General features: G+C 44.2%; 1 protein-coding gene and 1 pseudogene across 2 annotated transcripts in view; one reads left to right on the top strand and one right to left on the bottom strand.

Annotated features, from left to right (window-relative positions):
• Window positions 1–5,453, bottom strand: part of FBN1 (fibrillin 1) — a 230,076-nt gene extending 224,623 nt beyond the window's left edge. For both annotated transcript variants that reach the window (XM_070423353.1, XM_070423361.1), the window contains exons 1-2: window positions 5,345–5,453; window positions 4,357–4,700 (exon numbers count right to left, since the gene is read on the bottom strand). In XM_070423353.1, coding sequence (XP_070279454.1) covers window positions 4,357–4,520 — 164 coding nt within the window. In that variant the 5' untranslated portion in view covers window positions 4,521–4,700; window positions 5,345–5,453. The remainder of the gene's footprint in view (window positions 1–4,356; window positions 4,701–5,344) is intronic.
• Window positions 5,454–19,738: 14,285 nt separating this feature from the next.
• LOC139003160 (zinc finger protein 3 pseudogene) lies at window positions 19,739–20,947 on the top strand (annotated as a pseudogene).
• Window positions 20,948–21,610: the final 663 nt, after the last annotated feature.

Raw genomic sequence — 21,610 nt, 5'->3', positions numbered from 1 at the left:
AATTTGGACAGATATCTGTAATTCTGTTTCCATCAGCCCTAACCCCATCTCAAGGAGACTGGTGCATGTTTTAATTTATTTGTAATATCAACAACTTATGCATTTTTGTCAACAACCACTATGTCTTAAATGTTATGAAATGAGTCACATAAATAAATATTGTGTCTCCATCTTCTTGTTTAAAATGTGGAATTACTGAAGCCTTCTACTTAAGAATATCTTTTTTAATGGTGCCTCAATATTTTAGCTTAATCTTTTCAATAAATGCAAGGACAAACCATACCACTGCAGGAGTCTTTTAGCCATATTTAATGATTAGCCTATCTGACTTCAGGTGAAGCCTTAAAGTCCCCTTTGTAAAGTAAAATGGGCGTTATAAAGTCTACAGAACTTTTTCTGTGTTCCCTGTTAACGTTCTTTATTTTAATAACAGACTTCTGTGTAATTAATCCCTAGGAGTTTGCCGTCACATAATCTACCCTGTGTATGAACTGTTCCATGTGTATTTTTCTGGGAACAAGACCTCTGGAAAAAAATAAACAAATAAACAAAGACCAAAAGGAGTCACGCACAAGGGGACAAATTGTGTGAAACACAACCAGTCTCATACACTCACAAACCAGGCAACAAGGATAAAACTTCTCAATTCATCTTATCAGAGATTTAGAGGCAGGGGTTCCACTCTAAAGATTTCTTTTTCCCCTTTGACAGGAAACTGTAATATTTCCTTATTTGGGAGCTAAAGCAATAAGGCAATCATAAATAAATAGCGCATAACTACTCCTTCTCAAGTAAAGTTGTGCATTTGGTTTGTTTTTTTTTATTGGATTGTCCCCCACACTTTTTGCCTAATCACACAAGTTAAGAATTTGGCTGAGAAAAAAATGTGATGGACTGAAGTTTCAACAACAAAGCTAGAATTTTATTATTTCTCATAAACTCATTTCACACAAATTAACAATGCCCAAACAAAAGAAAACTACTATACACTTATTATTTGAAAACGCTTTTGAAACTTGCAAAATTCTCATTTCAAAATCGAGAAAAATGTACTTTTTGCAGAGTAATTGCAGACCACACTCACTCCATTTAAAAATATTCCTGTAAAGACAGAAATTGGCGATTTACTCTAAGAAAACACAGCAAAAACTGGGAAGGAACTTGAGGATGCTTAAATTTCCACTGTGGAACAACTGCTGCTGCCCAGTGGGAAGAAAAAAAAAACACCTGCAACAGGATGGGAGGAGAAGAAGACAAGCTAAGACTATACACCCAGATGGTAAAGCTAGGCAGTCCCTAGCCTGTGAAGTGAGGCAGCTGACAGGATACGAATACGTATACGTACCAAGAACATGAAGGCGAATCCTGTAGCCACCTGTCACCTCAGGGAAAGACAAGAAGGCAGTATTTGTAAGAGAGATTAGGCCAGCGCACACCGACACTGATGAGCTTAAAGTGCCTTTTAACTAGAGGAAATATTAGTGAGGTGCTGAAAGTTGCTGCCACCAACTGGGCATCAGGCAGACTCCGGGGTTACAAATCACTTTCACTTCATAAATGGTGCATTTCCATTAAAATGGTAAACAGGTTTTACTTTAGTCAAAGAGGTTAGTTTTAAAGCTGGTACTATTTTAACTAGCAAAAATAGAATTTTAAGCAATAACTGGAAAAATGTAACACACAACTGCTTTACCTGATGACTTATGCAGCAGGGCATGGTTCAAAGACTTATTCATGGGAGACTGTAATAGCAATGAGCAGAGAGAATACATTTAAATGCTATTCAAATTTAACATCAGAACTGGCATTTGTTTAAAATGAACCAGAAATTCTATTTTTATTCATTTACACCACATATAAATTTGCACACGTACACACGTAGGTATGTAGAAGAATGTTGGTAATTGCACACAAAAATGATATAGTCTAAAGAGCTATCATTAGGGAACTGTACCAGCCACATTATGGAATTCTATATGCCAAGAGAATGCATGAGGTAGATACATATAATTTTATTGATGGATGCACTAACAATATATGAAAGTGAGCAAGGTTCAATACAGTATGTATGTAAAAATACAGCATGAATTAAAAAGAACACATACCAATGGGGGGAAAAGGAGACATATTGTAATACTTTCAACAATAAAGAACTTTTTTTTTTAAAAAAAGGACACACCTATATGTGTGTATATATACATATATATTCATGTGTACATGTATTTGTATATGTATATGTATATGCCTATAATTTTTTTAAATGCCCAAGAAAATGGTCTCTGAGTACTAAGTAAAACAATACTTTTAATTGTATATCTTTTTAAATTATCATTTTTACCTCCCCAAATAGATAACATGAGAATAACAATAAAACCTCTTATATTATAAAGGTTCATTATTATATTATATCATATCATACAAACATATAATATTTATACTATAAAGGTTAATTTTAATTATTTTTAAAACATGTTTATATGTAAAACCTTAAAGGTAACATGAGAATTAGGAATAGTCAGAATTGCTGTTCTATTTAATATCATGTTTATAGGAAGGCTTTATAAATAGTAGGGTAACATCTGTGTTAGGGAGCAAATCCTACGAGGAACAGAGAGGGTTGTCTCTCTATAGTCATAAACACGTAAATCCCAACAGAAGGAAGCGCTGGTGTGAGGGAAAGTGTGGACATCCTGTTAAGCAGCAGAGCTTAGTTTCTGTTTCCACACTGAGTCTGTGCCTCCCAAGGAAACACCCTGGTTGGTGACAGCACATAGAGATGAGACAAATGACTGTCTGGTCGGGCCTAATGTCTTCCTGCAGACTTTTATCCATTGAATTAAACCCCCACTTCCTCTCTCTCTCTCTAGGAACCATGGCATCAAGCTTAGATATCAAGATAAGATTACATAGCAGAAATATTTTTTGAAGGAAAAATGCTGGAAAAATTAGGTCTTTTTGAAAACATATGAAAAGTCAGAGTTTGGGTCCATCTATTGAACTTGCAATGGGCCTCACACACAGAGCAATCAGTGCCTGCTGCCTGATGAGGATCCAGCTTCACGTGGTAGGCAAACTGTCTTTCCAACACTGGCGGAATCCCACACAGACCAAGATGGAACTAAATTAATCGTAACTATTTCCTGGGGTCAGGAAACCACACATATTTTACCACAGTCTAAGTGCGTGGCTCTGACAGTCATCGTGTCCCCAGTCCAGATCAGGATTCAAAAACCCATCTGTCAGTTTAGTGCACTTTTTATTCCCTACCTGGGCCACACAAACGCAAATGTCACTACAGATACAATTAAAACAGCCCATAACAAGAAATAATAAGTGAACTGTTCAGCCACATATCCCAGAGACAACATCACTTGGTCACTCAGGGCCCTATAATCAAGCTACAGAACTATTCAAAAAAAAGAGCAACAATGAGAATCATAAGCACTTCATGGAAAGCCTCTGAGTATTTCCCGTCTGGGTTCACTTAATAGGCTCCTCCCAGGAGATAAAATGGGTCCTTTACAGTCCATCCTGCTGCTCCTATGGAGGCTTGAAGTTAACCGCAGAAAGGAATTTCTTTCTCAATCTGAACAATTTTAAAAGAAGTGTATTCCCTATACAGTCGAGCTGCCTAATTTAAATAGTTCCTGCTGAAACAGTTTCTGTAACAGGAGCATAGGAAGCTGGTGAAGTGCCCAGCTGCATGCACCCAACACATACACCACCGGTTTAAAACACCCTTTAAGGCTGGGCCACAGCAGCGTTAGTGCCCCGGTGAAATGAGAACTCCTTACAACCCAGAAACAAGCTCTCAGAAACTCTTGCCCTGCTGTGCTTCCAGCGTAGACCTCTGAAGAGCACTGCTGCTCAGAAAACTCACTCCCTAATTTTAATAGCACGACTTAGAGGACGCTGACCACTCACTGTGTGTCTTCTCCTCCTGTCCCTGGAATCCCTCCCTGCCCGTGCTCCCTTACAAATGGAGCATCTGCAAAGATGCCCACAGGAAAGTCCTTTCCCCTAAACCCAAGCGGATTGGTATGAAGGGAAAGGAATGGACTTCTCTACTCTCAGTCGCAGCTCCTCCCCTTCTTCCTCAAAGAACCCTTCTGGCCTCCCAAAATCGGCCTCGACAATGGCCCAGGATTCCTTTTAACCATGACCTCGCCTCTGGGGCAGGAATCCTTAGAGTGGTTTATCCTCGAATGCGTAGAGGACCGGGTAACCCTTGCACTTCTAAGGTGCCCCCAGGAGGTCTTGTGAGGGACACTTCCCGGGTCGGGAGTCCATCCCCTCAGTTTCTCTGGAGGAGAGGGAGGGGAGACCCACCCCAGAGGAGCTGCCCCGTTGCCTTACCCTTTCAGCGCGTCGTGTCCGCCGCCGCCTCTTCTCTTGGCCCGGCTGGCTCGGGTTTCCTTCGCGTTCCCAGCTGCCACATTGGTGTCCGCCCCGTGGCTCGTGTAGGACGCCAAGAGCACGGTAAATCCCAGGGCGACCTCCAGCAGCCCCCCTCGCCGCATGGTGTCGAGCGGCCGCCGGCTCCCGCCGCCTCTCGCCGCGCCCGGGGCTGCTCTGCGGCCGCCGCTGCGCCCTCACGCGTGCCGCGCCGCCGGGGTCCCGCTCTCCCGCCGCCCGTTCCGCGGGCCGGGCTCCTCCCGCCTTCTCCAGGCGCTGCTCCCACTTTGGGCGGCCCGTGCCAGCTGCAACAGACAAATCGCCCGGGCGGGGAGTCATTCAGGGCATCGGGATGCTGCAGCTTCGCGGTCCCCATTCCCCAGCCCAGCCCGCGCGCCGCCTGCGCGTGGCGCACTTATTTTGGGTAAGTGAGGACCGTTTGGTCCACAGCTGGCTGAAAAGCCCAGGCCCCCGGCAGGAGTGGCTCCAGCCAACCCCACGGCCTCCCGGGCGCCGCCTGGAAAGCGCGCCGCAAAGTACCCAGGTCCGGAGAGGTCCCTGCGCCCGGGGGCCAGTTCGCTGGGTTTCTTTTTTCGTGGCACGGATTGCGCGCGTCGCGCGCTCGGAACGCCCAGCTCCCCAGCCTGTCCCCTCCGCCAAGCCGCGGGGCTAGAAGCCCGCCGCGCCGTCCGAGGCCGGCTGCGGGCGCTGCCACCGCCCCCCAAGCATCTGACTCGGAGCCGGGCACCGGGAGACCCGGGCCAGGAAGCTGTCAGGCAGAAGGGGGCCAGCACCAGCTGTGGATGTTCTGGGACAGCCCCTCACCCCCATCCCCGTCCTCGCCCCGGCGCCAACACAAGAGCCTCGGTGGCTGGAGCTCCAGCCCCGGTGGCCGCCCCTCCAGCCCCGGTAGCCGCCCGACCCCTGCCGGGACCCCGGCTGCACCCACTGGGAAAACGGCGGCTCCGGCTCCCGAGGAGGCGGCGGCTGTCCCTCGGTCCTGGCCGCAGCAGCCGCTGCCCCGCTCCGCCCGCAGCTGTTCCAGCTGTGGCCGCCTGTCCGCCCGTGGCACCCACAGTCTCTGCCGCGGCTCCCGCGCCCCCTCCTTTCCCCACCTCTTCAAGTATCGTCTGCGCAGCGGTTTCTCGCGAGAGACTTTTTTTAAAAAAAGAAAGAAAAAGAAAATGACACCCCCTCCTACATCCCCCTCATCACCACCCCACCCCTCGGCCCCATCCATCCTCCCTTTCCACTCCCCTTTGCCAGCCACCGCCTCGGCGCAGGGGCCTCCCTCGCTCGCGGGATTAGTGCAGTGAGAGGAGGCAGAGGTGATCGGGTCCTGCCCGGCCTGGGATTGTTCGTTTAAGGCTGAGAAGTTGAAGGAATGGGAAGAAGTGGAGCAGCGGTGGAGCCCGCTCTGCGGCTGGGAGGTGAAGACTGAAGATTAGTCTCTCTCGTGATCTGGGAACCTCGGCCCGCGCGGAGAGCTGTGCCACCTGCACCAAGAACGCGCGCTGGAGACAGCGGCCCTGGAGGCCTTGGCGGCCCCGGCGCGAGATGAGACCTGTCCTCGCTGCCTGTGCCTCTTTACAGCGCCTCTTGGGCAGGGAACGGAGCCGGAGCGGCGCCTGCGCTGAGGCCAGGAGCCCGAAGGGTCGTGGGCCTTGGCAGGGACTGATGTGCAGGCGGGGGTCGGTGGCGGAGGTGGGGGGGGGGGGGGCGCCACTACCACTTGCCGCCTGGGGAGTCAAGAGCCTGCTCCAGGCACAGCTCTTCTGAGGCTTGGTTCAAGCCAGCCAGTCTGGATCCAGGATACTCGAGTAGCCTCAGTGTGATTCTGCCCCATAGGCCTGTGCATGTTGAAACCTGGGATTTGGGGTAGGGGCTGTGATGAGATGGTCCTCTTGCCCAGCCCAAAGCTAAGACTGGGCTTCTCCTGGATGACCCTATTTCACCTGCCCCAAACCACGAGAGCACACACACACACACACACACACACACTCACGCACACACTCAGCTGCCTGTCCAGGACAAGCAAAGCACTGTGACTTTGGAGAATATAGTATTTATGGCAATGGCATCTTTATATGTTTAAGGCCTGGTGTTCTCTGCACCCTATAACGATTTAGGAGGTCAGAACATCGCACCCTGGGCCTTGGCCGCTGGAACTGGAGACCCCCAAAAAATCCCCATATATCAGCCGCCACCAGCTGCCAAGCCAGAAATCACAGCTCAGCACAAACAGGAAGCCCGTTGAAGGGGTTTTTTCCTCATTTGCAATAGTTTGTGCCTAGATAATAGGGTATAGGCACCTGGGCAAGTTATTTAACATTTTTCCAATTGCAAGATGAGAATAATAATAATAATGATAATAATGTTGACCACACAGGTTGTAATGGTGATGATGAATGAGCCTGCTGATCTGTTGTGACACATGAAGGTGGAAAAGAAACCAAATTGCAAAACCATGAGCCCATTTCAAACCATAGTTCTATAAGTACATGGGGTCTAGTTTAAGGTTTAAAATGCTCTTAGCAGAGTCATAAATTGGAGCCTTGATCACCACCCTTGGCTGAGTCAAGGCTGATCATTCATTCAAGAAGTTATTTGCTGAGCACTGTGTAGCAGTTGGTGCATGGTTGAAACAGGCTCCTTGCAGAGCAAGGCAGAATGTTTCTCTCCAGGCAGTCTACTTGAAATAAATAATGGCCCAATTGTTAAATGCCAAGAGGGAGAAGTACTGGGCATTTGCTTGAAGGACATATAAAAAGGGGATTTGACTTATGTTGGGGGCTATCAGGGAAAGCTTCCATGAGGAAGTGATGTTTAACTTAACTTCAACACATGATTAGACTAGACAACTACCCAGTGGTTCTCAGCCATGGCTATACAGTAGAATGACCGACGAGCTTTAAAAAATCTGACACCAGGACCCAACTCCTGATGGTTCTGATTTCTGGAGTGGAACCTTCACTGGGGCATTTTTAAAAGCTCCCTGGGCAGGGAGAGGTAAGGGGGTTGTTCAGACTGGGAAAGGGGTCTGAGCAGAGGGACCGTGGCTCAGGAGAAGCAGGACTGATGGAACTCTGCCTGCTTTCCCTACACTCCACTAACATGAGAGACACTCTCTACTCTCTCTGAGGAACTCCCACTCAGTGTCATGTTGGACAGCAGCAACTGAACACAACTTTTCCCAGGCTTTTCCCACTAAGCAAACAGCATATCTTAGTGCCTTGCAAGACCCCCATTCCAGCATTTCTGGATATTTCTATGATTCCTACCTCAACCCTAAACTACCTTCCAGGATTTCACTCTAAGGGGGAAATTTAGATTAAACATTTGCTTCTGCTCTTTGTCCCCATCTTCTCCTCTTTTCTCCTTGGCCCCTTCCTCTAGTAGAGGAAAGACTTTCTGCATCTTCTTTATATGGCATGGGAGCTCTAGCTCAGCAGTTGCCAACCAGTGGTCCGCAGACCAGTGGTGGTCCGTGAGGTCCAAAAGGTTGGCAACCACTGCTCTAGCCCATATCCTCCTTTCTTTGGGCAATAAGTCTCATGACTTCCGCCATTAATTATAATGATAAAAAAATCTGCAGGGGAAGGGTGCAAAAACCTGATTACTGAAAGGGAAATGCATTGTTAAATACATAAGAAATAGTCCCATCATCTAGGCAATCAACATATATTAGAGCAGTGTGCTTCCAGTAACAAAGTTCAGTAACAAATAAAGAAAATCCATGTCTTTGCAATAAGATTTTCTTATTCCAGATGATTCAGAAGCCACCTCTCTTCATACTTATCACAGTTTATAACTCTGTTTGCAAAATAAGTTAATAGGCTAGAATGCCTTTATCCTTCCTCTCCATTTCAAAGAATTTGATCCATTCTAAGAGCATCTGCTCAAATTCTTCCTTTTTCATGAGGAATTTTAGCTCATATGCTCTCTCTCTTATTCAGACCTTATTGCACTAATTAACTGAATCACTCATTTAACAGTGTATTAGTTGTAATATGTAATTACTAGAGGCCCAGTGCACGAAATTCGTGCATGGGGTGTGTGTGTGTGTGTGTGTGTGTGTGTGTGTGTGTGTCCCAGCCTGACCTGCACCCTCTCCAATCCGGGAGCCTTCAGGGGATGTCCTACTGACATCTTAGGCCTGCTCCCCGTGGTTCTCTGCTCTCTGCAGGGCCTGCCTGCTCCACACTGCAGTGACTGCCAAGCAGGCCATGCTGGGTGCTGCCTGCAGCCGCACTTGCCTGCTCCCTGGTCTCCGAGGCGATGGCCAAGCAGGCCGTGCTGGGAGCTGCCTGTGGGCAGCGCTTGCCTGCTCCCTGGTCACTGTGGTGACTGCCAAGCAGGCCATGCAGTGCTGGGAGCTGCCTCCTACCTGCTGTCAGTCTCCACAGAGGCAATAAGGTTAATTTTCAAACTCACTCCTGATTGGCTGGTGGGCATCGTGAAGGTATGGTCAATTTGCATCTTTCTCTTTTATTAGTGTAGATAGTATGCTTCCTATGTGCCAAGCACTGTTAGGTAGTGACAATTGGGATATTTATTATATTGTTATAGTGAAATATATATTTTTTTCTGTAGTCATTGTACTTATTCTCCCCTAGCTGGATTATGGATCCTTAAGGACAGGGTTACATTTCTTATTCAAGGAAACTTGTACAGTGTCCTAAAAACTGTTATATAAAACATAACTAGTTAAACTGTTGTTGTTTGATCAACTGGAATCTTCTGACATTTTAGCTTCCAGACCATTCTCATCACTTTATATCTCCTGAATAGATGTCTCTGTCAGCAAGGGTTCTGTCTACAAGCAAGAAAACTAAGTCTGGACAATTTAAGTCTTTAAAAATTGCTTAAAGTATTATCAGGTCATAAGATGGCTCATTGAACCTGACTTTGTAACAAATGGAGAGTAGCTCAGTTCTGAGTAGAAGCAGCAGAAACAAATGGAGAATCTCTTCAGTGTGGTACTGTTTGAGTGAATACATTCCAACCATTTTGGTCCTTCTGCCACACTTCTCAGGGTTCAGAGTCAAAGGCTAGGGTCCAATTGGCCCACAGTTCTGGCCAGGGGAAGATGGAGAAGCCTGATGGATGTCCCAACAAGGAAGCATGCTAGAGGAAAGGAGTTGCTCCATAAAGGACGACCAAAACACTGTTGCCAAAAATTGGGGAATAGATGCTTGTCAGATACACACACAAAAAATGTCCAGATGTCCACTACACCATCTCAAGATTCAAGCATTGCCCTGTAAACCCACAGAATAAATATATTATGGTAATTTTAAGCCATTTAATCATTAGGGTAGTCTGTTGTACATGAATAGATAACTAATACAAACTTACGAAGGAAAATACTTCTGCCTCAATTTTATAGATGAATAAACGCACATTCAGAAAAGTTAAGAAACTTGCTCCAATTCGTAAAACTAGTACTAGAGGCAGGGCTGGATTCAAAACCATGCCTTTGATACAAGTCAAGGGCACTCTTCATTTCATCACAGCTACCTCATCCATCTGCCACAAAAATCTCAGGCAAGATTGGGTTGATATAGATTGGACCCACTCCCAGTATCTATAGCACTTCTCTGGTGTGTTCTTGGAAGCTACAAATTCATCTCTTGAGCTTCCTTGCTATGTGAAACTACACCACATCCTATCTGCGAGCTCCATGTATTCTGTGAGACCGTCACAAAGTCTCACTGGGAAATGAAGGGATCATGACAGCTGCTGAGGTCAACGTCGCTGCCTCTCTGCCTCGGTTTTCCAGTCACATCCCCATCTAGTCTGTGTCCATATTGCGCATCTCACATAGTCTAACCTAGGTGTGTGCATAGTTTTGCGCTCTGCTGAGGGAGAATTTGCTCAACATTTCAGTGTTTACCCTTCACATTTTGCAGATGGGGTTCCTGAGTGAGGTTCGCCTAGCCATTCTTCTGGCAGAAAGCATGCACAACCGTTGAATTATGTTATTGAAATAACTTTCATTACCTCAATCCCCAAAAGCAAACAGATCCTCCCCACCCAAAACAAAAGTTCTGGTTCCCAGACTTTATTTCATTTGTGTTTTCCATGAGTTCTGGGACCCACCCTGGTATTCCCTGTCATTTTTTTTTTTCTACCAGACATAACAGATACCAGCCCAGCAGCAGAAGGGAATAAAGAGAAGGCCTGGACAGCAAGAAAGGACATAACATTGTATCCATCACAAATTAAAAACAAATTTTCTCTCAGCTCCATTCAACAGCATTCAACAAACACCAGCTCTGTGCTCCAGACTCTGGTAGACCCTGCAGAAGCTATCAGAATGTGTCAGCACTGTGTCCTCACGGAGGGAGAAAGCAAGTGTGTATAGCAGAGGTCAGCAAACTTTCTATAAAATGACAACTAATCAATATTTTTGGCTTTGTGGGGCCAGAAGCCAAAGAAAGAAAATTTCCACAAGTGTTTTATTGACAAAATAAAACTTTATCTATGGATGTTGAATTGAAATTTCATATAATTTTCACATGTAACAAATGCTGTTCTTCTTTTGAGGGTTTTTTTCCCCCAACAATTTAAAAATGTAATAACCATTCTTAGCCTGCAGGCCATATAAAAACCGGCAGTGGGGTCAGATTAGCCACATGGATCATACTTTGTTAACCCCTGATGAGTAAGACAAAGGAAAGGATGGAAAATGGCTGGGAGTTAGTCCCCCAAATGGGTGGCACCATGACAGGAGTCCAGAGAGGAGAGAGGTGGGGTGAGCTGGGCCAGTTAGGAAGACTTAATGGAAGAGAAGGGATTTGAGCCTTGAAGGGAGGGTAGGATTTGGCTGCACAGAACAGTCTGGGGAGAACATTCCAGGCTAAAGCGATGAGCACAAAGCAAAGCACAGTGGGAGGAAAGATCATGGACCAGTGGTGACTGTGACATACTTCTCGCTCTCCAAGGTTTCTGTGACACACCCTGGGCCTGGTGTTTATGAAGGGGATGAGTATTGTGGGCCCATGGGAACAGGCCTTTAAATGACTACAATCAATCATATTGTATGAATATTTTTAATATCCATCACCCAAAACTTGTTGGAAACACTGAGAGATCCACCAGATCCGCAATTCAAAACTGATGGAGGACAAATTAGACTTCATTTTTCTTCATCAGGAGATGTTCCAGGTTTCAATTAGTCACTTCTTTTAAGGAATTTTTGTGGAGAATGAGCTTGTTCTCAGAATCTTAATAATATTCCCATCATACCAGAAGATGCCATGTGCACTAACCCAAATTTTCATGGTCAATCTGAAAGTCTTAAGTTAGGAGTAACAAATGGCTTTGGTTAGTATATTTTTGTTTGTGTTTTAATATCAATATGAAGTTTCTCTAGAAGTTAGTAATTAGTGGATAACTTTTTAAAATGTTCTTTCTGGCTGACTCTATCTGTTCCCATGATTTCATCTCCTACTCATAAAGGGCTAACTCCCAGATCTGTATCTCCAGTAGATATCTCCCTAAAGCTTCAAATGCAGATGTCCAAATTCCTGCCGAGTGTCCCCACCTAGTCCTCCCACAGTTGGCAGCCTCCAAGATGGCCTGCAATGATCACTGGTCCCCACCTCTTGGTACTCACACCCTTGAGTTATCCCTTCCCTTTGGGTGTGGGCTGGGCCTAGTGACTCACTCCTAGCAGACAGAGTATAGCAGAGGTGATGGGGTATCACTCCTGATATCAAGTTACAAAAAGTCTAGATTCCATCTTGCTTGCCCTTTCTTACTCTCCTCTTGCTCACACTGCTGGAAGCCAGCTGCCATATTCTGAGCTGCCCCAATGGAGAGATCCTGTGGCTAGGAACTGAGGGAGGTTTCAGGCCAACAGCCAGTGAGGACCTAAGGCTCTCAGTCCAACAGCCCTGGGAGAACTACGTTCTGCTAACAACCACAGGAGTGAGCTTGCAAGTCTTCAGCTGGGACTGCAACACCTTGATTACATCTGTAAGAATGCTGAGCCTAAGGCACCTTGCTGAGCAAGGCCTGATTGGTGATCCACAGACACTAGGAGGTAATAAATATGTCATGGTTGAAACTGCTAAATTTTGAGGTAATTTATTCCACAAAAAGTTAACTAATGAATCAGCAAATTCCCTAAACCTGTTTCTTCCCCTAAGTTCTCTATTTGCTAGGGCCACCAGGCATCCACTCACCTAAGCTGGCAATAGGATGTTAGCAGTCCTTCATTTGATTTTCTTACATCTACAAAAGCTCAAAAGCTTTTGTATTTTTCAATCGACATGACTTAGTAAGCTGAAATATTGCCCCCTGTGAGTTCCATCTGGAAATTAAGCCACTTATGCAGCATCACATGGCGTAGCTTGAACTTTCTCAATTTCTGCATGATTGTGCAGGCAACAATATGACATCATCCTGGATGTCTTTCCGCAGATAATAAACCCCTGGGAAGTGTCCAGCGTGACAGACTGGAAGAAGGGAGAGTCTGGGAAACTTGAAAATGATGCCCGTAGCTTGAAAAGCAAGCACATTATACGGGGGATAGAACAAGCATGGGATTCAAAGGCTGAGATGTGGGTCCTGGTTGAGGCTTTGCTACTAATTGGCTGTGTCCTTGGCAAGTCATTTATTTCTTTAAGAGTCACTTTCCTCTTCAGCAAAATGAGTGGGTTAGATGTCAGTGGACAGCAGACCTATGGGTGCATTGCTTCAGGGTGAACTGGGAGCTTGTTAAACTTCAGAGTCCTGTCCCTACTTTACCCCATGCTGATTCAGCAGGTCTAAGGGGGGGCTTAGAAATCTGTATTTCTAAAGTGACTAGCCCTAGCTGGTTTGTCTCATTGGATAGAGCATCAGCCCATGGACTGAAGGGTCCCAGGTTTGATTCTGGTCAAGGGGGAATGCTGGGGTTGCAGGCCCAATCTCCAGTAGAGGGCATGGAGGAGGCAGCTGATCAATGATTCTTTCTTATCATTGATGTTTCTATCTCTCCCTCTCCCCTAATCTCTGAAATCAATAAAAATATATTTTAAAAAATAAAGTGACCACCTCTTTGAAGTTTATCTAGGAAATACTGAACTAGACCCTCTCAAAGGATATCTAAATTCTAATACTGTAATTGCCAAGTAGTTCTTACTATATGCCAATTCTACTTTGCATGTACATTATAAAACAAACAAAAAATATAAAGAATGGATTTGTGTGTGTGCATATGTGTATGTGCACATGTGTGTGGGTGTTGTTGTTGTTGTTGTTGTTCCATTTTATTCTCTTCCCAAGCCCCAATGGATGTCGTTGCATAGTCACTGGGACACATGGCCCTCACTGGGAGACCCGCTGGAGGCCATGACTGGTATACTGGAATTGGGTGAAGAGGGACACAAAGGTTCAGGAATACCAAAGACAAACAGTCAGGGTAGGAGGTGGGCTCCTTATAGTCACAGTACTGCTTGGCATTGCATGGATACTGAGAAGTAAAAGTTATTATTCCAAAAGAACTTACAAACTATATGATAATACGTGTGTGTGTGTGTGTGTGTGTGTGTACAGAGTTAGGCCTCCTTGTCCCCATCTGACAGCCTATCACAATACAATGTCACATTATATTGGTCTGTTCATGTTACCATAACAAAATACCAGACACTGGGTGGCTTAGACAACAGATATTTATTTCTCACAGTTCTAGAGACTGGGAAGTCCCAAGATCAAAGTGCTGGCTGATTCAGTTCCTTGGGAAAGGCCATTTTCCTGGTGTATAAACAGTGGTTTTCTCACTGTTTCCTCATGTGGAAGAGAACCGGCGATCTCTGGCTTTTCCTCTTCTTATAAAACCACTAATGCCATGGGCACCCCACCCTCATAACTTCAGCTAAGCGTAATTACTTCCCAAGGACTCCATCTCCAAATACCATCACTCTTAAGCTTTAGGGCTTCAACATATGGATTTGGAGGGGACACGAACAATCAGTACACAGTACATAAAAAAAAAAAAAAACAGAATCTAACTTAATAAGAAAACATCTGTTAAACAATGCAAGTCTCCACTGAAGCCCTCGTGAAGAGGTGGAAGGAGAACTTGTTGCCCCATTGCGCACAGCAAGATTTACTCTGTTGTAAAAACTCTCCCTCAGACACTTTTTTCCCTCTCTCCAAATGTCTCAGATCAACCACTTCACCTGCCCTCACTCTGGTTCTCTTGCATCCCTCCCTTCCCCTTTCTTCTAGACCAGTGGTCTGCAAACTCATTAGTCAACAGAGTCAAATATCAACAGTACAACGACTGAAATTTCTTTGGAGAGCCAAATTTTTTAAACTTAAACTATATAGGTAGGTACATTGTTATTAACTTCATTAGGATACTCCTAAGCTGGCCTTTGCTAAAAACGTCCTCAATCTGATTGAGGTACGTTCGCTGAGGTCGACCCCTTCCAACTCTCCCATCCACACTTGTCTTATATACTTGTTTCGTCTATCTTTTGTCACCCGCGCGTGATTTGCGGGCACGACTAGCACTAACCACTGCACAATGAGATGGTTGGCTGACTGGCTCACTCAACTCCTGCATGAATCGCGCGGCCCCCTGCGCTGCGTATCCCGGGCCCGGCCCGCCTGTGCCACGTCTCCCGTTGCCCGACCCACCGACACCCCCGACTTCTTCTAACACCACTTCTTCAAAATAGACTCGCCCAGGCCGAAAACCGACTTCTGCGCATGGGCCATGAAGTTTCAGTCGCACTGTACGTGCGCGCCTGCACGTGGTATTTTATGGAAGAGCCACACTCAAGGAGCCAAAGAACCGCATTTGGCTCGCGAGTCACGGTATGCCAACCGCTGTCCTAGACTTTTCAGCCTACCCTGCTGGCCCACAAGCCCTTTGTTAGGTAGAGCTTTCCCCCCTTCTCTCAGCTTCTGTTGTGTTTTCCACAGAAGAAAAGCCTGGGATCCACTTTCAGTTGAAGGGTCATAGCTACGTCTAACATAATACTTTTAACCCTGTACACAAAGAAAATGAAACCAGTACGTTAAGGCAGTACATGCTTAAATACTAACTAGAGAGAACATTGGACTTCTAGATGCTTAGAGGAGAAAAAGATTATCTCTATTCCAGAGAAGTCATAGAGAAGAGATAATCTAAAGGTTGAAAACGGGGAAATGTTTTACAAGTGAAGAGTGGAGCCCTCCTCTCCAATGGAATGAGGAGCTATTGTAAAAGGAAGGCCAAAGACAGGCAATTCTACCACCTGTTTAGCAGGTAGACAAAACCAGTGGGCTGTATAGAGGGAAAGAAGATAAGACAAGATTGGAAAGTGGGTTGGGGCCAGAACATTGAGGACTGTATGGAAATATACCTCATTAAAGAATTTAGAGCATGGGAATGGCATGATTTTGAAAATTAATGTTTTGTCACCATGCTTCAGGGACAAAGGAACAAAATCCTTTAAGAAAGGAGGTCAGGAAGCTTGTTTAGCCTCTGGATCTTGGTGATGGGCGTGTGCTCCGGGGATGTGGCATGAAACAGAATAGAAAAATTACTGCATGAGGTCATGGTAGGACAATCATGGCTGGGGGAAGCCAAAGATGACAAGGAGATGTGAAACTAGTTGGATGGGGTATGAGCAGAAATGAGGAATGAAGGAGGAAATTGGGATGTGGGAGGGAGAAGATGTCAAGTTGATGCTTATTCTATGTGGCAATTCTGAAGGCAGCTCAGCCAAGGGGAGTAGCCAGTAGGCAAAGGAGATGCAGAGGGCTGCTTTGGGAAAGTTGGGATTTAGATTTGTCAGCATCTGTAAGATATTATATTCACCAACTAATTAAAATTGCATTTTTCTCATAGTTTAGAGTTTTGATTCCTAATAAAAGTTCAAATCAAACTGGAAGAGATGGATAACCCTTTTGTTAACCAGCATTTGTTCTTTTTTCAGATATATTCTTGGGAAGAGATTCTGAAGGCAAGCAGGGTAGGAATTTTGAATAATTAAAGAGACAAGGAGGGACACCTTATAAATACCAGAAGTGGACTCTGTTCCCAGCAAACACCAGGAGAAAGAAAGACCTGCACATCTCCAGTGGGAATGGTGGTTGGAATTCTGCGGGATGATTAAGACATTACATTCATGGATCTCATTCACTTCTGGATGATCTGTGAATGATAAAAACAATTGCATGTGCATAATCAATTTAAAAAGCTATGAAAATGTTTGTATTCTTTTAAGAGAGAAGGCTTTGCTTCAAACTTGTCTACAGTACACAATAACAAATTTACATTGCCAGAGTTAAATTTGAAACTCTGGACTTAAGATTTAAGAATAAATTATAATTACTTTCTCAGTCAGGAACCTAGAGGTATATTCCTAGTGCTGATTTTAAACCAAAATTCTTTCACCTGAGGCTCCAGGCCAGTAGCTTCCAACTTTTTACCACTAAAGGCTTCCTTTATTAATTTTCACCAGAGACTTGTGCTTTAAAATACTTTATTCTATATTTATTAAGTAAATTGAGTATCCATTTCCATTAGTCTAGGTGCTCATCAGCATGAGATAATTAGAATGTAAAGTACATATAGTTAGTTGGGCAGGCATCACTGTTTCTAGGATTACATTATGGCTTTCCTAGGCCCCTAGAAACTAAGGGAAGCCAAATTGTGGGTACTATTTAGGGACCTTTCTCTGCCCCTGGTCCTCACCAAGCCAAATTCCATATTACCTCTGCTGATCTCCTGCTATTCAACACCCTGCTTTTGCTCAAATTTTATCTCACACTCAAGATGTGTTTTTTCTTCCAAAGTGGATAATGCCATTCCCTGCTAAGATCTCCTCTTCTAGGCTCATGTACCCATCCACCAGTTGCTGGTAATGTTAACTGCTAACAGCTATGTCCCTAAGTGAACATTGCCCTTGACCAAAGGGAGCAGCCTAATCCACAGTGACACCATCTCCTGGGGCATGGTATAATATTTTTTACATTCCTAAAAGCCTGCTATGGATAACACAAGTTCTACACTGCTCAAGATAAAAGTAGAGGAAGCTCAAATCACCAATATCAGGAATAAAAGAGTGAACCTTATTAAAAACCCTATAGACATTAAAAGGTTAAGAAAATATTATGAATAAATTTATCCCCCTTAGATTTGGCAATGTAAATTAAATGGAAGCTTTTCTTGAAATGCATAAATTACCAAACTGATATAAAAATAATAGAAAAGTTGAAGAGACTTTATAGCAATTAAAGAAATTAAATTCATAATTTAAAATATTTCCACAAAGAAAACACCAAGTACAAATAGCTTCACAGATATATTTTATCAAACATTTATAAAATAAATATTAACAACCCTGTAAAAACTCATTCAGAAAGTAGAAGAGAAACAAACAATTCCCTATTCATTTCATGAGCTCATCATCCTCCTGATACAAAACCAGACAAAGACATTAAAAGAAAAGAAAAGGGCCCTACCCGGTTTGGCTCAGTGGATAGAGCGTCAGCCTGCAGACTGAAGGGTCCCAGGTTGGATTCCGGTCAAGGGCATGTACCTTGGTTGAGGGCACATAACCAGCAGGGGGTGTGCAGGAGGCAGCTGATCGATGTTTCTCTCTCACTGATGTTTCTAACTTTCTATTCCTCTCCCTTCCTCTCTGTAAAAAATCAATAAAATATATTTTTAAAAAAGGAAAGAAGAGAAAAGGCAGGTCCATATCCTTTAAAAATATGGGGGCAATAATCTTAAACAAAATTTTAGCAAATTAAACCAAGAAATATATAGAAAGAAAAATGAATCATGAACAAATGGAATTTATTCCAGAATATAAGGTTGGTTTAACATTTAAAAGTCAATGTAACTCACCATATTATCACGTTAAAAGAGAATCCCCATATGATCATCTCAAAAGATGCAGAAAAACCATTTGGCAAAATTTAACCCCAAATTATCCTATCTAATAAAAAGGGAATATGCTAATTGACCCTCACACTGTCGCAAAGATGGCGGTGCCCACAACCAATAAGGAGGGAATATGCTAATTGACTGCCACACCCTCAAAGATGGTGGCACCCACAGCCACAAGATGGCCAGCAGGGGAGGGCAGTTGGGGGCAACCAGGCCTGTAGGGGAGGGCAGTTAGGGGCAACCAGGCCTGCAGGGGAGGGCAGTTAGGGGCAACTAGGCTGGCAGGGGAGGGCAGTTAGGGGCAACCAGGTTGGCAGGGGAGGGCAGTTAGGTATGACTGGGCCGGCAGGGGAGGGTAGTTGGGGGGGACCAGGACAGCAGGGGAGGGCAGTTGGGGGTGATCACTGTGTACTAGAGGAATTAATTTATTTTATTGATAAGTAACCCTTGAAACAGGGCTGGTCCTGCAGACAATACATTTACACAAATTTGAAATCTGAAACTTCCAAGAGCAATAACATCCTGAAGTTCTAAGGAATATATAACAGAAATCCCTAGGGGTAACCTCCATCCCAGAGGCCACATATTCCATTCCTTGATCCATCTGTATAAGCTGTTAGTGGTAAGATATATGGCATACCGCAGCTGAAAACGGACAAGAAATAAACTGTGTATCTTGGGATATGCATACTTCATGGATACCAGAACATATTCTTTTCATATCACCTCAACTTTGTTGGCTGCTGCTCAGGAACCAGGAAGTAAATGAACATGAAAAAAAAAAAACCCCACTATTTTTCATATGTAGAAGCATGAGCCTCAAGAGAATGAAAAGACAAGCCACAGACTGGTAGAATATATTTGCAAAAGATATCTGATAAATGATTACTATCCAAAATATAAAAAAAACTCTCAAACTTATATAGTAAGAAAAGGTATATGTCCAATTTAAAAAATGGACAACAAAAGTCTTGAACAGATATCTCACCAAAGAAAATATACTGATGGTTAATAATCATATAAAAAGATGCTCTGCATCATATGTTATTAGGGAGTTGCAAGGTAAAACCTTAAATGTTCTTACCAAGTGAGAGTAACCAGTCTGAAAAGGTTACATACTATATGATTCCAATTATATGACATTCTGGAAAAGACAAAACTATGGAGACAGTTAAAATATGACTGATTGGTTCTTTTTTCTGTCCCTGGTGTGGGGGTCTGTGACAGTGTTCAGTGGGGCCTGGTCCTTATCCGGAACCCCCAAGTTTTCCGTCCCTGCCTCCAGGCAATGGCATCAACTAAAGTCAGAATCTCCAAAAGCTCCCAGTAATTGCTGCCGAGAGATAACTACAAAGAAGGTGGGAAAGAATACAGCAGTGCTTCCTCTATCTCATTCAGAAAACTTATTTCCTACTGAGTCTGCAAATAGGAGACCAGAGACAGGAGCTTCTGGCCTGACCCATGGAAATTCAGGCTGATCATGCATCTCAGGAACCTCAGTCCCTGCTTGAGAGTGGTCTTCCTTCCTCAAAGTTCCCACATTTTCCAACAAGGACAGACTGGGGGTTGAGATGCTGGTAGCTGCACTCCTAAAGGCCAAGTCTCAGGAGTTGGTGACATTTGAGGATGTGGCTGTGTACTTTATCTGGAAGGAGTGGAGCGTTTGGAGCCTGCTCAAAGGGATCTCTATAGAGATGTATGCTGGAGAATTATGGGATGTATTCTCATTGGATGGTGAGACCAGAACTGAGCATGACCAAGAAATTTCTGAAGATACAGAATTAAATGGGGTGCTATTGGGAAGATTCCAAAAGGATATTTCTCAGGGTCTTAAGTTTGGAGAAGCCTATGAAAAAGTAGTCAGTCTCAAGAGGCAGCTGGGGAACTCTTTTGGAGAAAAACTGCATAGGAAGATACAAGATTTTGGTCAAGTGACAGTTGAAGAAAAGCTAACCCCCATGATAGAGAGAAGTGAGAAATATAATGATTTGGGGAACAGCTTTACTGTGAGTTCCAACCTTATTTCACATCAGAGATTTCCTGTGGGAGACAGACCCCATAAGTGTGATGAATGTAGCAAGGGCTTTAATCAAACTTCAGACCTTATTCAACATCAGAGAATTCACACTGGGGGGAAACCCTGTGAATGTAGGGAATGTGGGAAGGCTTTCAGCCAGAGCTCACATCTGATTCAGCATCAGAGAACACACTGGAGAGAAACCTTATGAATGTAATGATTGTGGGAAGACCTTCAGTTGTAGCTCTGCTCTCATTCTACATAGAAGGATCCACACTGGAAAGAAACCTTATGAATGTAACGAGTATGGGGAAACCTTTAGCTGGAGCTCCACCCTTACTCATCATCTGAGAATCCACACTGGAGAAAAACCGTATGCTTGTAATGAATGTGGGAAAGCCTTCAGTAGAAGCTCTACCCTCATTCATCACCAGAGAAACCACACTGGAGAGAAGCCCTATGAATGTATGGAATGCAGAGGAAAGTTTACCTATAGTTCAGGCCTTAATGAGTGTGGGAAAGCCTTTAGGTGTAGTTCAGCTCTTGTCCACCATCAGAGAATTCACACTGGAGAGAAGCCTTTGAATGTAATGGGAATGAGCAAAAGATCTCTCTGAGTTACTGCTGAATTAAATATCAGAGAGTCTACATGAAAGAGAGCCACACACCTGTTTTTCTCACTTCCTCTGAGTCTGAAGACCCCCTGTCTAACTATAAAAGTATGAACAACTTAGGATGTGTCCCTTCTGATGCAAATCTTTCACTTTAGAGAATGGGGATAATTGGGCAAATCATCCTGGCACAGTGATTAGCAACCTGGTCAGTTTCCCTAGGAACAATACCAGCCTTAAAAAATTAGGAGGCAAGCAGCAGATTAAGTGCTGGAAATAGAGGGAAGCTCTGGGACCAATCACCTTCCATTATGGAAGGGAGTTTGCACTAGACCAGAGTTCTCATACCAAGGGAGCCTTTTTTACCAAGGTGAGGGTGGAAGCACAGAAGGAGTAAAATTCTAAGGATTCCTCTAGTTGGAGTCAGTATAGTCAGCACAGGTGGCAGTGGAAAGAATGTTCTGGGTCCTGTTACTTGCTAAGAAAGGGAAAAGGAATTTCAAATGTGTTGAAGTAACTACAAGCTGTTACAAAAAGAAAGAAAGAAAGAAAAGAAAGGGGAAACGATGCTGTATGTGGAAGCCACTGTTCCTACTTCAGCTTTAAGTTTTGATAAGGAAATAGTGTGATGAGGGATTTGTTATTTGATTTGGGGTGAGGAGTTTCTGAAAGCATTCTGGCAATTTTGGTGGAGAACCCAGGACT

This window comes from Myotis yumanensis, unplaced genomic scaffold (assembly GCF_028538775.1).
Source record: "Myotis yumanensis isolate MYYU_CA2020_CCGP unplaced genomic scaffold, mMyoYum1.0.hap1 SCAF_1, whole genome shotgun sequence".
Taxonomy (NCBI): Eukaryota; Metazoa; Chordata; class Mammalia; order Chiroptera; family Vespertilionidae; genus Myotis; species Myotis yumanensis.
Note: the sequence above shows the minus strand (reverse complement) of the source record. Positions and strands in the feature narration are given on the sequence as shown.